Source organism: Pelobates fuscus, chromosome 1 (assembly GCF_036172605.1).
Source record: "Pelobates fuscus isolate aPelFus1 chromosome 1, aPelFus1.pri, whole genome shotgun sequence".
Lineage (NCBI taxonomy): Eukaryota > Metazoa > Chordata > Amphibia > Anura > Pelobatidae > Pelobates > Pelobates fuscus.
Window position 1 is genome coordinate 90,931,241 of NC_086317.1, and position 12,891 is coordinate 90,944,131.

Consider the following 12,891-nt stretch of genomic DNA (forward strand, 5'->3'; position numbering starts at 1 on the left):
TGATACCGGAGAAACTGACGGAAGCGAAGCACAGAGAGATGGACACAGGTTTCTTCAGGAAGGAAGAGATTCTTTATTGGATCACCGATCGGGACTCAGAGGGACTAATGTCACCAAAATACAGCAAGTTCTGAGCCCCGGACAATAGTGCAGGCTCCTTATATAGGCACATAACTCCTCCCATATTAAGCTCCACCCGCACATTCTCTTAACCAATCAACACAAATAAGAATTAACTTCCTGTTTGACCGCATGGCCTGTCCAGCACAATGGAGGAGGGGAATACTATATCCTGTATTCTTGCACATGCTCCGTACACTACTGATCGTATCTTGCCACGTGCAACCAACTGATCGATACGTCAGCATATGCACGTACACATGCCACGTGGTAATCTCGGCCTACTAAATTTATTTTTACCGAGATTCCACCACAGAGGAACTCATATTAACATATTCAGAAAGTGGTTATATTCATAAAGGGGTGAGGAAGACAATAACTCATATGAAATCTATCACCTGCCTGCAGAAATCATGATATGTAAATCTACCTGATTCTGCATATTAACAATTCTTGCTATTCAGGTAGTGCATATAGATGTTACAAGATCCTTATAACCAACAGATGGTGCTGTACAGGCTCCACAGCCAACTCCACCTAGTAGGTTGAAAGAATCCGCAGGACAGGAAAATGCACAAACATTTCACAATACACAAATTATACACACCCTGCACCTATAAAGGGCATAGGGTAATTAAAACGTAAGGAAAATTTAGGGGACTATATAAAGTGTCTATCTTCTGCTCTACCATCACACATAATATTCAGGGATATATATTTTTAATTTGTGGGATAATAGCTTCTTGAAGCAAGGAGAGATCTGACTGCCACTGTGGGGTCAAGAAGGATTTTTTTCCTAGTGTGTTGCAAAATTGGAAGCGCTTCAGACCTTTTTTGGGGGTTTTTTTTTGCTTTCTTTTGGATTAACTGCAAAAGCAGATGTGAGACTGAACTTGATAGACACATGTTTCTTTTCAGCCTATGTAAGGAATTTTCAGAAAGTAATTACTTTTATAGACTTATACCTATAACAGATATAGTTTCCTTTTTCATGTTCTCGTGGAATGTCCTCTCCTTGTTCCGGTCTATCTACTTGTCCTGTTTTATTTTCGACATGTTCCAGTACATGTAAAATCTGATTATGTCCAAAAGACATAGTCATTATCATGTGGTGAAGTAAACGGCAGGAGTCTAAAATTTCTTACACCTCTGCTGCGGCCAACTCTGTAATATGTTTGAACTTGCTGCCATCTTCCTCCTACTGTTTGTATTCACTGTAGTGAGTGGGTGGACAGAATAGACAGGGGCACAGCGAAAAGCTTAAACACAGCTTTTGTGTTTAGCAACAGTTCTTTTTAGGCAGGGGGAGAGCAGTTCTTGCTCCAGAATTGTGTGACATTGTCCCCAAACCAGCTTGAAGCTGCCTGAATAAAAGTATTTCTTCTTACATTGGAAGAAACGCTTACAGCTGTAAACTGATTTACACAGGGCTAGATTTGCCCTCCTCGCTGCCACAAGGCCAGTTACCTCAAAGCAGCCCCCCAACTTGTGTAGTTTCTAAATGATGTGTGTGTGTAAGCTGTATGCCGTGCATAAAGGCTTTGTGTAGTATATATGAACACTGTGCAGTATATGAATATTATCTGCTGTGTGCATTGCAAGCATGCTTTGTACAGTATATGCCTGCTGTGTACAGTGTATGAATATTGTGTGAGGTGTATATTCATCTCTCTCTCCTTTTGTTTCAGTGTGTGTAACTGTTTACACCCTATTTGTAAGAGCGCTATGTAAGAACTTTTAAATAAAATGAATATGAATTATCTGTTTTATATGCCTTTGGGTATACTGTGTGCAGTATATGTGAATGCTGTGTGCAGGATGTATGAATACAATGCAGACATGTTAATGAACAGTGAATATCCGAGCAAGGAATCCACTGCAGAGGTTACCCATCACTGCCTTCCATACAACATGACCTATCTGATACTGCCCTCCATACTGCTTGTCCTCAAATATAGGCTGTCCAGGGTAGTTGCCTGCATACTGTATCAATGGAGTGTTCTATAAGAACACTGTCACATAGCAGATGGGGTGATGTCATCACTGAGCTCAGTAGCCAGCTCTGAGCCCATAGCACAGCCTGCATGTCCTCCCTGAGTGCACAGGTGTGCTGTCCCTCTCCTGCCTGACAACCTGCGGCTGTGAGCTTGCGGGAAAACTGACTCTGTTTACACTCATTTTCAGACACCAAACAATGGGAAATGTATTCCACAATAGCCAATGTATAGCATATATGTAAAGGCCTATGAAAATCGAGGGAGAGAAAGGAGAAAGTGGTTTTAGTAGGGGTCTGTGTTACAGCGATGCAAGGCATGGTTTAGGCAAAATGTAAACCTTGCCACTTCCTGCTTTAGGTTCACAGAATCTGCTCAAACTCAGGGGATGGAGATGCTGACAGGGACAAATCTTTGCATTGACTGTAAAGGAATTTAATAACAAAGTATCTTTATATCTTTAACTGTAAACCTAGTTTCAGGTTCTGGGTTCCTTTTAACACTGTTTTCATCTCTTGTTTTTAACTCTTGCCGTAAACCCATTTTTCTCTTTTTATGCACAGGAAGCATCAGCAGTATGATTGCAAGTGGTACATTCCTCTTGCAGACCTGGTGTTCCCTTCCCCTGAGGAGTCGGAGCCCATCCATCAGCTCCATGCTACCCCTGACCATGAGATCGAAGAGATGAAAGCAAAGATATCTGTTCTGAAAAGTGAGATACAGAAAGAAAAGGTCCGTATGAAACTCAGATTTGTAATATTTAAGGGTCTCTGTTCTCATTTCAGCTATTGAATGGGGTTTATTGCATTGGACTTAAGTAGAGTAAATGTTAAGAGGGAACAATTTACAAACTCTTATTTCTTTTGCTTAAAGCTTCAGACCTCTCCATCCCCAGTATCAGTGGAATTTGGACTTTAATCTTGTTCTCATCTTGTTGAGAACTTTTAATTTGGGGCTATTTCTCTGTCCTCTGTGAATGTACCCTTTATTTTTCCATTCCCTGCTTGGAGTTTTCTTTAAGACGTAGAAATGCACAACAGTCATGTGGAATAGGTTATGCTTTGCTTTTTAAAATCAATGGTGTATGAAACATCACAAACCCAATCAAAATACCCATAATTAGTCAATGCTCAAAGTACTCTTACATTTTACTTTTTAAAAACAGAAATCCAATAAAGGTTCCAGTCGTGCAATCGAGAGACTAAAGAAGAAAATGCATGAATATGAGTCCTGGCTCCTCCTTTACTCTCCTACCATCCCCTTTCGAATCCATAACAAGAATGGCAAGGTGAGTGTCATATCATTGCTTTGCCAGCTACTTTATGTGAAGCTGGCAGCCGGAACGCCCCTGCTGGGGGAAATTCAGTATTGTATAAAAGCAACAAATAGGAATCGGCTTTGGTCTGCACACTTGGGATCCGTGGTTATTTGCATGCTTTGAACATTTAGACAGGGAAATCATGTTGCCAGAAGGGGAATTCTGCAGTGTCTGATGTGGAAAATGAGTAATTCTGTCAGGGGAACAAGTGCGTGGGAGCCGATCAAGCTCCTTACTTTAAAGAAATAAATAAGTACGTTTGACTGATTTGGCTTTCTACGCAATCTTTCCCTTTTGAGTCCATATCACAAGGATGCGTTTCTTTAAAGCTGGATGTTCAAAGACATTGCTTTTCAGCTCTAGACAGCGTTTTGGTTCCATGCAGTATGTAGAGGATAATGATTTACCACCAACCAGAGAGATGAAAAACAAGATGTGTCTTTAATCATTAAAGTAGTGGATGCTGGAAGGAGCATCACCTGGGATCATATATATATATAGGCATATAATTACATAGGGCCTCGGCATATGCTTTATGGTCCGTTCTTAGTAACACAGGTTTAATACTTCTTAATTATCCCTAATTAGGAGGTGTAATCCCTATGTCTCTTTTTAGAGACCTTCACAGCACTATACTTTGTTGTAATCTTCATTTATAATACCTGTGTTTATCAAAATTACACTTTCAGACTAATTTCTAAAGTCCAAAGTTTTTTATTTCACACTGTTACATAAATGGTCATCAGTAGGTTATGAAGTCACCTAAGATGTCCTATAAAAGCCCCACTCCTGGTCACACCTCCAGCCACAACTCCACTTTGGCCATTTGAAATGTTGGGAGGTATGATGGACTTTAATTTATCTTTAGGCATTACTAAGCATCAATTATCATGCCATCTTCAGTGGAATCTTAAATGCAGTGCATTGACGTATTGGATTTTACCAAATAAAACAATACAAACATTGATGATGAATTCATGACTGATAATGTGTTAAAACCTTTGGAATAATGAATCTATAAACACATTGGGGGTATTAGTTGTGTGTCCAGAGCACCGCCATTAACAATTTTTAGTGATATATATGAAATAATATCTAAACTACTAGGTTTGGTATACATTATTACAAGATGGTCATTTTTGTGTCAGATTGATCAGGGTTGAATAGAATCTTTTAATATTATGAAATACCTGCCTGTGAACCTAGTGAATGTTTAAAGATGGTAGGATCCTAGACTCTCCTGCTCGTATGTACTCAATGCTTTTTTTTTTAGTTTTTACCTTTTTAATACCTTGTACTCAACCCTTGATCCACTGAGAAGTTATGCCCTGTTCAACACCATAAACCTATAGATGCACATATCTGGAAAAGACCAGCCTCTAAAATTAGCTACACAAGATATCAGAGATATAGTTACCCAATGAAAGCCCTAGAACAAAGGACAATATGCAGGCCTATCATTTAGGGTGCCTGTAATCGTACAGCCCAATGCAAATAAGCAATGTTAGAAATTCCATTTGAGCAAACTAAGCTTATCTGAGGAGTGCAGAATTTTTAAATAAAAAAAAAAAAAATCCATAAATCTTGACATAATTAGTTGTGCAGATTCTCACTTAAATTACACTGTAGGTCCTTATCACACTTAAAGATTGAATTTTTTTTTTTTATTATAACAAAACCTGGGGGTGCAGCCTCTGTGGACCATCCTCCTCTCATACTGTAAATGGTACAGAATAAAATATCTTGAACTAGATATCAAGGAAATCTATAGGAGGGGATTGTACCACAAATGCGCATATATTTGGAGCTAAATATCCGCTTCAAAAATTGTGTGTACACTATATTCCGTAATTTGCCCTCTTACCTTTACGTATCAGCTCTTTCTGATTTAAATCTGAGGAATCCCCCAAGGCATTGCTTTTCCTCTCCAACTCCATACAGTATCTTCTCATATTCTGTTAATATAAATAGTTTGATTTTCTGGGTTGATTTATTTTTTTGTTATTTGCAACAAGTCAGTTAACAGTGAATACAAACATGACAAGTTCTGTTCTATTTGTTTCTAGAGTTACCTCTTCCTACTGTCATCTGATTACGAGAGGTCTGAATGGAGGGAAGCTATCCAGAAGCTTCAAAAGAAAGGTAACTGCATTGAGCTATGAAGTCACCAACACTTTGCTGGATATATCACAGAACTAACCAATATCCTCTGAACTGGGCTGGATATATATCACAGTGTCCCAACTAGAAGACCCACACACTGTGCTGCATATACATCCCAGAGTTCCAGCCACACAACCCAATAACATCTCCTGCATTGTTATTGTACAAACTCTGGATCCACTCAGTGGTGTATCCTGGTTTTGTGCTGCCCTAGGCAGGACAAAACTCAGGCGCCCCCCCGCGCGCCACCCCCACCCAACCTTTCCCCCCGCCCCGCATTCTAAATACACACACACACATTCACTGACAGATACGCATACACTAGCTAACAGAAACACACACTCGCTAACAGAAACACACACTCGCTAACAGAAACACACACTCGCTAACAGAAACACACACACACACTAACAGACACACTCAGTAACAGACACACTCACACTCAGTAACAGACACACGCACACTCAGTAACAGACACACTCACACTCAGTAACAGACACACTCACACTCAGTAACAGACACACGCACACTCAGTAACAGACACACTCACACTCAGTAACAGACACACTCACACTCAGTAACAGACACACTCACACTCACTAACAGACAAACACACACTAACAGACAAACACACACTAACAGACAAACACACACTAACAGACAAACACACACTAACAGACAAACACACACTAACAGACAAACACACACTAACAGACACACACTAACAGACACACACTAACAGACACACACTAACAGACACACACTCACTCACTAGCAGACACACACACTAACAGACACACACACACACTAACAGACACACACACACTCACTAGCAGACACAAACTAGCAGACACACACACTAACAGACACACACACACTAACAGACACACACACTCACCCACATTAACACGTTTTTTAAAATTTATTTCCCCCCCCCCCCTTACCTTTGGAAATGCTGGGGGGGGGGTCTCTTCCTCCCTGGTGGTCCAGTGGCTGCTGGGTGAGCGGCGCTGGTGGGCGGCTGGCGAGGGAGCACTTCCTCTGAGCTGTCTGCTCAGCTCCTTCGCGCGCCTCAGAGTGAGGCTGGGAGCCGGAATATGACATCATATTCCGGCTCCCAGCCTCACTCTGCGGCGCGCGAGGGAGCTGAGCAGACAGCTCAGAGGAAGTGCTCCCTCGCCAGCCGCCCACCAGCGCTGCCCGACCGCCCAGCAGCCCGCCGGCAGCCCAGCATGTCTGTTAGCCGCAAGGCTAACAAGACATTTGCCCTGGGCATTTGGGGTGGCTTTTTTGCCGCCCAAGGCATATGCCTTGTTTGCCTCGTGGCTAATACGCCCCTGGATCCACTAGCATCATATCTCTGCATTGAATAATGTATTATGATGTCCCTGTTCACAAGTAGCCACATAATTAAGGGAACTAGATCCACCATGTTTTGTGAGACACATATTACATATACATATTGATGGGCAGCAGATGAAATGGGTAGCCCTGTAGTGTGTAGAATTCAGAATAGCGTTTTACACAGTGCAGGGCAACCTTTTCATGCATTTCCATAAATATGAGAAACTTGTGTACCTGTAAACATGCTGGATTTGGTCACCCTACACATAATTCATTCTCCCCTCATTCCATACATCCTTGGAACCATAATCACACTTGGCGAGCTGTAGTGGTTATGGTGCTTGGAGTGTTCCTATAACACTGCTATACAGTAATTAGTACTTGGCGTCCAAATTAATTTTATTTGTAGGTTGATCCATTAGAAGGGTTAAATGTGGCCTCGTGTTAATGCAACCTACATGTGATTTGGCTCTCTGGAAATCCGCTCAAGGTGGAAACGCTTACGCCTTCTGAGTCGAGCTGGATTGTCAGACCAACTTGGCTAATTAACATGTTTCTTTTGGTCATTCGGGGATTCCTTGAATTGGTACATCTCTCTGCAGTAATAAAATCCCTTACTATGGAACATTTTCAGTTTTGAAAGAAATAGTGAGATGTGTGCTCTACATATTTGTCTTTGCAGATCTCCAAGCCTTTGCACTCAGCTCTGTTGAACTTCAGGTTCTTACCGGGTCCTGTTTCAAACTGCGAACAGTTCACAATTTCCCCATTATCAGCCATAAGGATGGTAAGTTGATTGTTACCACAAGCCTGCAACACAACAGCTTACCCACATGGTGGCGCTAGCCACCACAAATGAGCAGTGTTTCTTAGCATATTTATCATGGGAAAAGAAACAAGTTGCTATATTTAACTGATCTTAATTCACATCTATTTAAATATTTTATACATTTCGTTTTATTTTATTTTTAAATTAGAGCAGAGCTTTGGATTGTTATAATTAATATTACTATATATTAAAGCTGGAACCATAACATGATTATGTTAGGTCTAGTTTTTCAAAACCTGTGAAAATGCTTTATCGTGTTTTAAAAATTCGACAAGGGGGGATTGCAAATTTTAGGTCAGAATAGCTGAGTGTGGGGAAAAAACAGCTCTGCTGTTTATGTGTAAAATTTGCAATAACCTGATCAATTGACCACTATGCCAGGTTTAGTTAATAAACCACAACTTTATTTTATTTCTTGAATTAGAGAAATTTGTTAGGAATAATTTACTTTGTACAGTAAATTAGTTTTGTATATTGGCAAAATTAATGTCAATCGCTCAACAAGTGACGAGAGTAAGTATGTAATCTGTAGGATGACCAGTCAGGGGAGAAAACGTAATTCAAAAAAATAATTAAGCATTACAGGATATCTAAAAACCACAAATACTGTTAAGGAGAAACCACTTCCAAAGACGTATTGAATTTCACTTTTCTCCTCCACTTTGGATAATTATCCTCCTGGATACTCTCACCTAATGTCAAAAACGACAGGAATGTTAAAGGTCCAGTTACTTTCTTTGTTACCGTATCCCCAAGATCCCCAAGTGAATGGTATTCATATGACACAGAGGCCTCAATTTAATATTTTTGGATACGCTTTTCAAACTAAAATAGTATAGTGCAGTACTGAAACCATTAAAAAAAAAAAAAATACTCTCTTTGCAGCTTAAGTTACTTTTACCAGTGTTGCACACGAGTTTTATTGAATGACATGCACGTGTACAAACATTTCATGTCTGTGACCCTTTCTCAGTGTATCATGCCCTTAAGTGTTAAGACACTCACCAAGCTATACGGTGATATTCCATCTTCTCCTTCCAGCGTGATCTTTGAAGATATCATGACATCGTCAGGATTCCGCGAGAATACAGTTTTTGTATTACTGTTTAGAAGTATTGTACACATTTTGTACGCAAAATAAGAATTATGAAGTTAGCTTCTGTGCAGGTACTAATAAATATTGTCAAGCGTGGGATAAGTAGTTTATTGTCAGCCACAATTCCACTCATCACGTACAACCAATCAATGAACTGGTAGCAGCCATACTACAGCTATTCAGTACTCACAAATACTATTTTATGTTTTGTGAATTGACCTACGTGCGGTGATTAACATGATCTCTCGCTTTTTGCTTTGGAGAGAGAGATGCAAAATTCTCACTACCCCATTGACCCCTATGGACTGTGGAGTTGTTGGATGTAGGAATTGTTTCTAAAGTCAGTTGCAGACTGCAGAATCCCCAGTCATCTTATACAAATTCCCATTGTATACCCAGCGGTCCTAGTGAAATTAATATTTTTTTTAACCAGTTCTGATTAGCACATGATATTCCTTTAACATTTGCTGCCAGGCTGGCTGGAAATGTGTTTTTGTTTCCTCGTCTTGCGTTTTGCTTAAATCTCTGAATTGTTTTAATCATTCTATATATGCTATTTACATATACACACTACTGTTTTGGAGCAGACCTAAAAGAGGGACATTGAGTAGAAGAGAAGAATAGAAGTATTTTGTCCCAAGATAAGGACTGCTTGGGAGTTATTTCTTATTATTTAGACACATTTTTAGAAATGAATGCACCTGTGTTTCTGCTTATGGCATATTGGGTTATACATACTAATGCTTTACATGCTAATTTGAATTTAGCACATGACTGCTTTACGATCTGTGCACCTACCTGTGAGGTTATAAAGAATCCTGGGACCCCTACACAAATGTTCTCTTCAGGAAGTTCTAATAACCCAGCATGCTCAACCTCACAGAGAGACTGCATACATTCCATGTGAGAGTGACCTCCAAATGCAGAGAACCCTGCATCACTGTTATGGATGAGCTGTAAAGCATTCTCCTAATCCAATTATGTACAACCTTCGCAGCCATTGAGTAAGTGAAGCATTCGTAGCCCTAATGCAGTGGTGACCAAAAGATGTATCTTGCTATATATTGAACTACACCTCCGATTTTGCTGTGTTTACCTTAAGACATTCACAGCATCATGGCTGTTCCAGTTCTGTAAAAAACTGGGGAACTGCCTTTTTGCCGCTTCTCTCCTCGGGCAAATGCATGTCCAACAATGCATTTCACCATTTGCCTGTTTCTAAATAGGCATATTTTTTAGAGGCACCAACACTAGATATTATAGAGGTTTCTTGCCCACAACCACTGACATTGTATGGTTTATTGACAAACCATTCCCCCAAAAAATTTGTGTTTATATTATGGCAATGGCCCAAAAACCAAAACACGCAATCCCTCACAGACAGACCCCCGAGGGACCTATTTCTAATCCTAAAACCACTTAACAGACTTTCAAAACTCACCTACTCAAATATAACTCATAAACACTGAAACACAATGTTATCTGTTTTTGACTCATAGATCTATTTACAAACACAAACATTTTTTTTTTTTATTATTATTATTACTTACATGTCTTTGTATTAGATATTTTTTTATAAACTCTCAGACTTTTAAATCCTTGAAAATAGCCTGCAGTGCTCTTGGGTTAATATCCTTTAGCTGGGAAATTCCCTGGCAATGAATGGGGTTAAATTGTACAATCACTTTTTATTCTGTGCTTTTTATGTTGCAAGCAATTGAGAAATTGAGCGTCCCCCTCTCCTTGCCTGGCTTCCTTGGAAAAAGCCTCAGGAATGTGAGGTTATTCCCAAGGACCTCTCCCAGGTAGGGGCGGAAATAGTGTGCAGGGGTTCCAGCTGTGACAGGGAGCATAGATTTAATAAAGGAAATATGCCTTACACAATTATAATATGTTTAACTGTTCTTATCTACATCATTTTTAAGGGAGTGATTTATATGGGTGCATTCCATTTTAGATCTACAGAGAATACAATTTGCCATTCAGAAAAGTGAAATGCTTTTCAATGCATGACATTTTTGTTTAGTTTTTTTTTTCTTTACGTATAGAGCATATATTACATTTTGGTATCTGTAGAATTTCTGTATGGTTGTATTCTGTAGCACGTTAGGTTGCTTCAGAAAATTTAAATACCATACATAATACCGAATGTGCATGAAATTTCTAGTAGTCATATCTGCAAAGCAGATGCTGTATTTGGGTCATTGATTGATATTGAGTCAACGGTAAAGTACTAATAATGGCTGATCTTGGTTCAGAAGTTATTTGTGTGCTTCATGGGAAATTTGACATAGAAATATCTGCAGTGCAAAGGTCGCCTATCACTGAGATATCTTACAGAAAATGTTTACAGCTATGACCATGTTTAAAACACGTTTACCCTTCACATGATATGGATGTATCTCCTGTTAAACCTTTGTATAAAGGTAATGATGAAATGCCAGGAAGGGCGTGGGTGTTTAAAGATTCTATTTCGATCCCAGGTTTATGTTTAGAAGTTGTTCGAATTGAGGAGTCTTCACCTGATGAGGTTAATGTGTATGCTAGAGAAGGAGGGCATTGAGAATTCAAAGTTGTTGCAGTTAATAGCAGTATTATGAGACTGTTGGGACGGTGGACGGCAGCAGAATATTGAGATGATAGCATGGCTTTTAGTGATCAAAAATAAATAAATAATAAACTGGCTTGCAGTAATGAATCCCATAAATCTCTATTCAGATGAAGTGTGTCACATGCTTAAATAAGCAAAATGTACATTTATTATGCAGTATCCAGAGGGTATTTTGACAAGGAGTATGGAAAATGATGAGGCGCACGCTGTTTGCAAATATGCCTTTATTGAAATTTAAATGGCACAAAATATCCCATAATGTTTTAATTTAGAATTGCTCAACTGCAGGGGTGCCCGCAATATACATTCCCAAATGTTGTAGGACTACAATTCCTGCAATGCATTGTCAGCCTTTGAAATGGCAGTGCATTATGGCAGTTGTAGTTCTCAGATAACTGGGTAACTGGGGATCTACTTTTTGGATATCCCTGGCCCATTGCCTTTCGCAAGATGCTCTTTGCTTGTGTACCTTTTTTGTTGGCATACGCAGTTTTTGCCGTTTACAGCCGTGTGTGTTTTTTTTAATTTAAATAAATGTATTTTTAGATTAGAGTGCCAAAAACTTGTTAAACCCCCAGACCTATTTTGATCTTATTTAAATCTAGTTTTATTGCTTACATAGAATGGATTTAATACATTTACTCTTAGGAGCAGATTAATATATTATGAAGTATATTATCCAGCAATATTGGATCAAAATGTATGCATGAAAACTGTTAACACGTTTGCAGACAGTGAAATGAGTGGGTCCATTATTCCCTGATGCTTTTACAACCGATCTAAAAGTAAATTGCAACAAATTAGACATGTAACTAGCTAAACATATTCATAGGCCATCATTGAGCAACCTCCAATTCCTTTACTTCAACTTGCCTTTTTCTTCCACGCTGAAAACCCTTTCTTTGTGATGCTCACAGCTTGGGCCGCTAAACCCATTGTCGTACTGAAAACCTGTATAGTGGAGAATTGTGACCCTTTTAATTTATTTATGTTCTAGATGACGAATCTCCTGGACTGTACGGGTTTCTTCATGTGATCGTTCACACTGCCAAAGGATTTGACCATTCTGCCGGTAAGTAACTGTTTTGCTGGTGTGAGATGTGCGGTACTTAGGATTGGTAACACAGTGGAGGATCAATTAAACCGTAGCTAAATTTTGCAACCCATGAAAAAGCTGGCTGCAGATCAGTAGATTTTTTTTAATTTTTTTTTTTTTTAATCCTGCTTCAACAGAGCAAGTGTTAAAGGTCGATGTATCCTGGTCAAATGCATCAAATGAGATTCCTACCTTTGAGTATTTACCATTTCATATTTGCTGATAAGCAATTTTTCAAGACCATTTCTTTTCAGGGCTGAGTGGTTGACAACACTTTCGTGCAGCAAGCCATTTTGTTGTTATAACGAAAATATACTTGT

General features: G+C 39.3%; 1 protein-coding gene across 5 annotated transcripts in view; it reads left to right on the top strand.

The window, feature by feature from the left end:
- Nucleotides 1-12,891, top strand: part of ABR (ABR activator of RhoGEF and GTPase) — a 328,573-nt gene that overhangs the window by 250,891 nt on the left and 64,791 nt on the right. For all 5 annotated transcript variants that reach the window (XM_063450023.1, XM_063450024.1, XM_063450025.1 and 2 more), the window contains 5 exons: nucleotides 2,678-2,846; nucleotides 3,280-3,402; nucleotides 5,499-5,574; nucleotides 7,622-7,726; nucleotides 12,473-12,547. In XM_063450023.1, coding sequence (XP_063306093.1) covers nucleotides 2,678-2,846; nucleotides 3,280-3,402; nucleotides 5,499-5,574; nucleotides 7,622-7,726; nucleotides 12,473-12,547 — 548 coding nt within the window. The remainder of the gene's footprint in view (nucleotides 1-2,677; nucleotides 2,847-3,279; nucleotides 3,403-5,498; nucleotides 5,575-7,621; nucleotides 7,727-12,472; nucleotides 12,548-12,891) is intronic.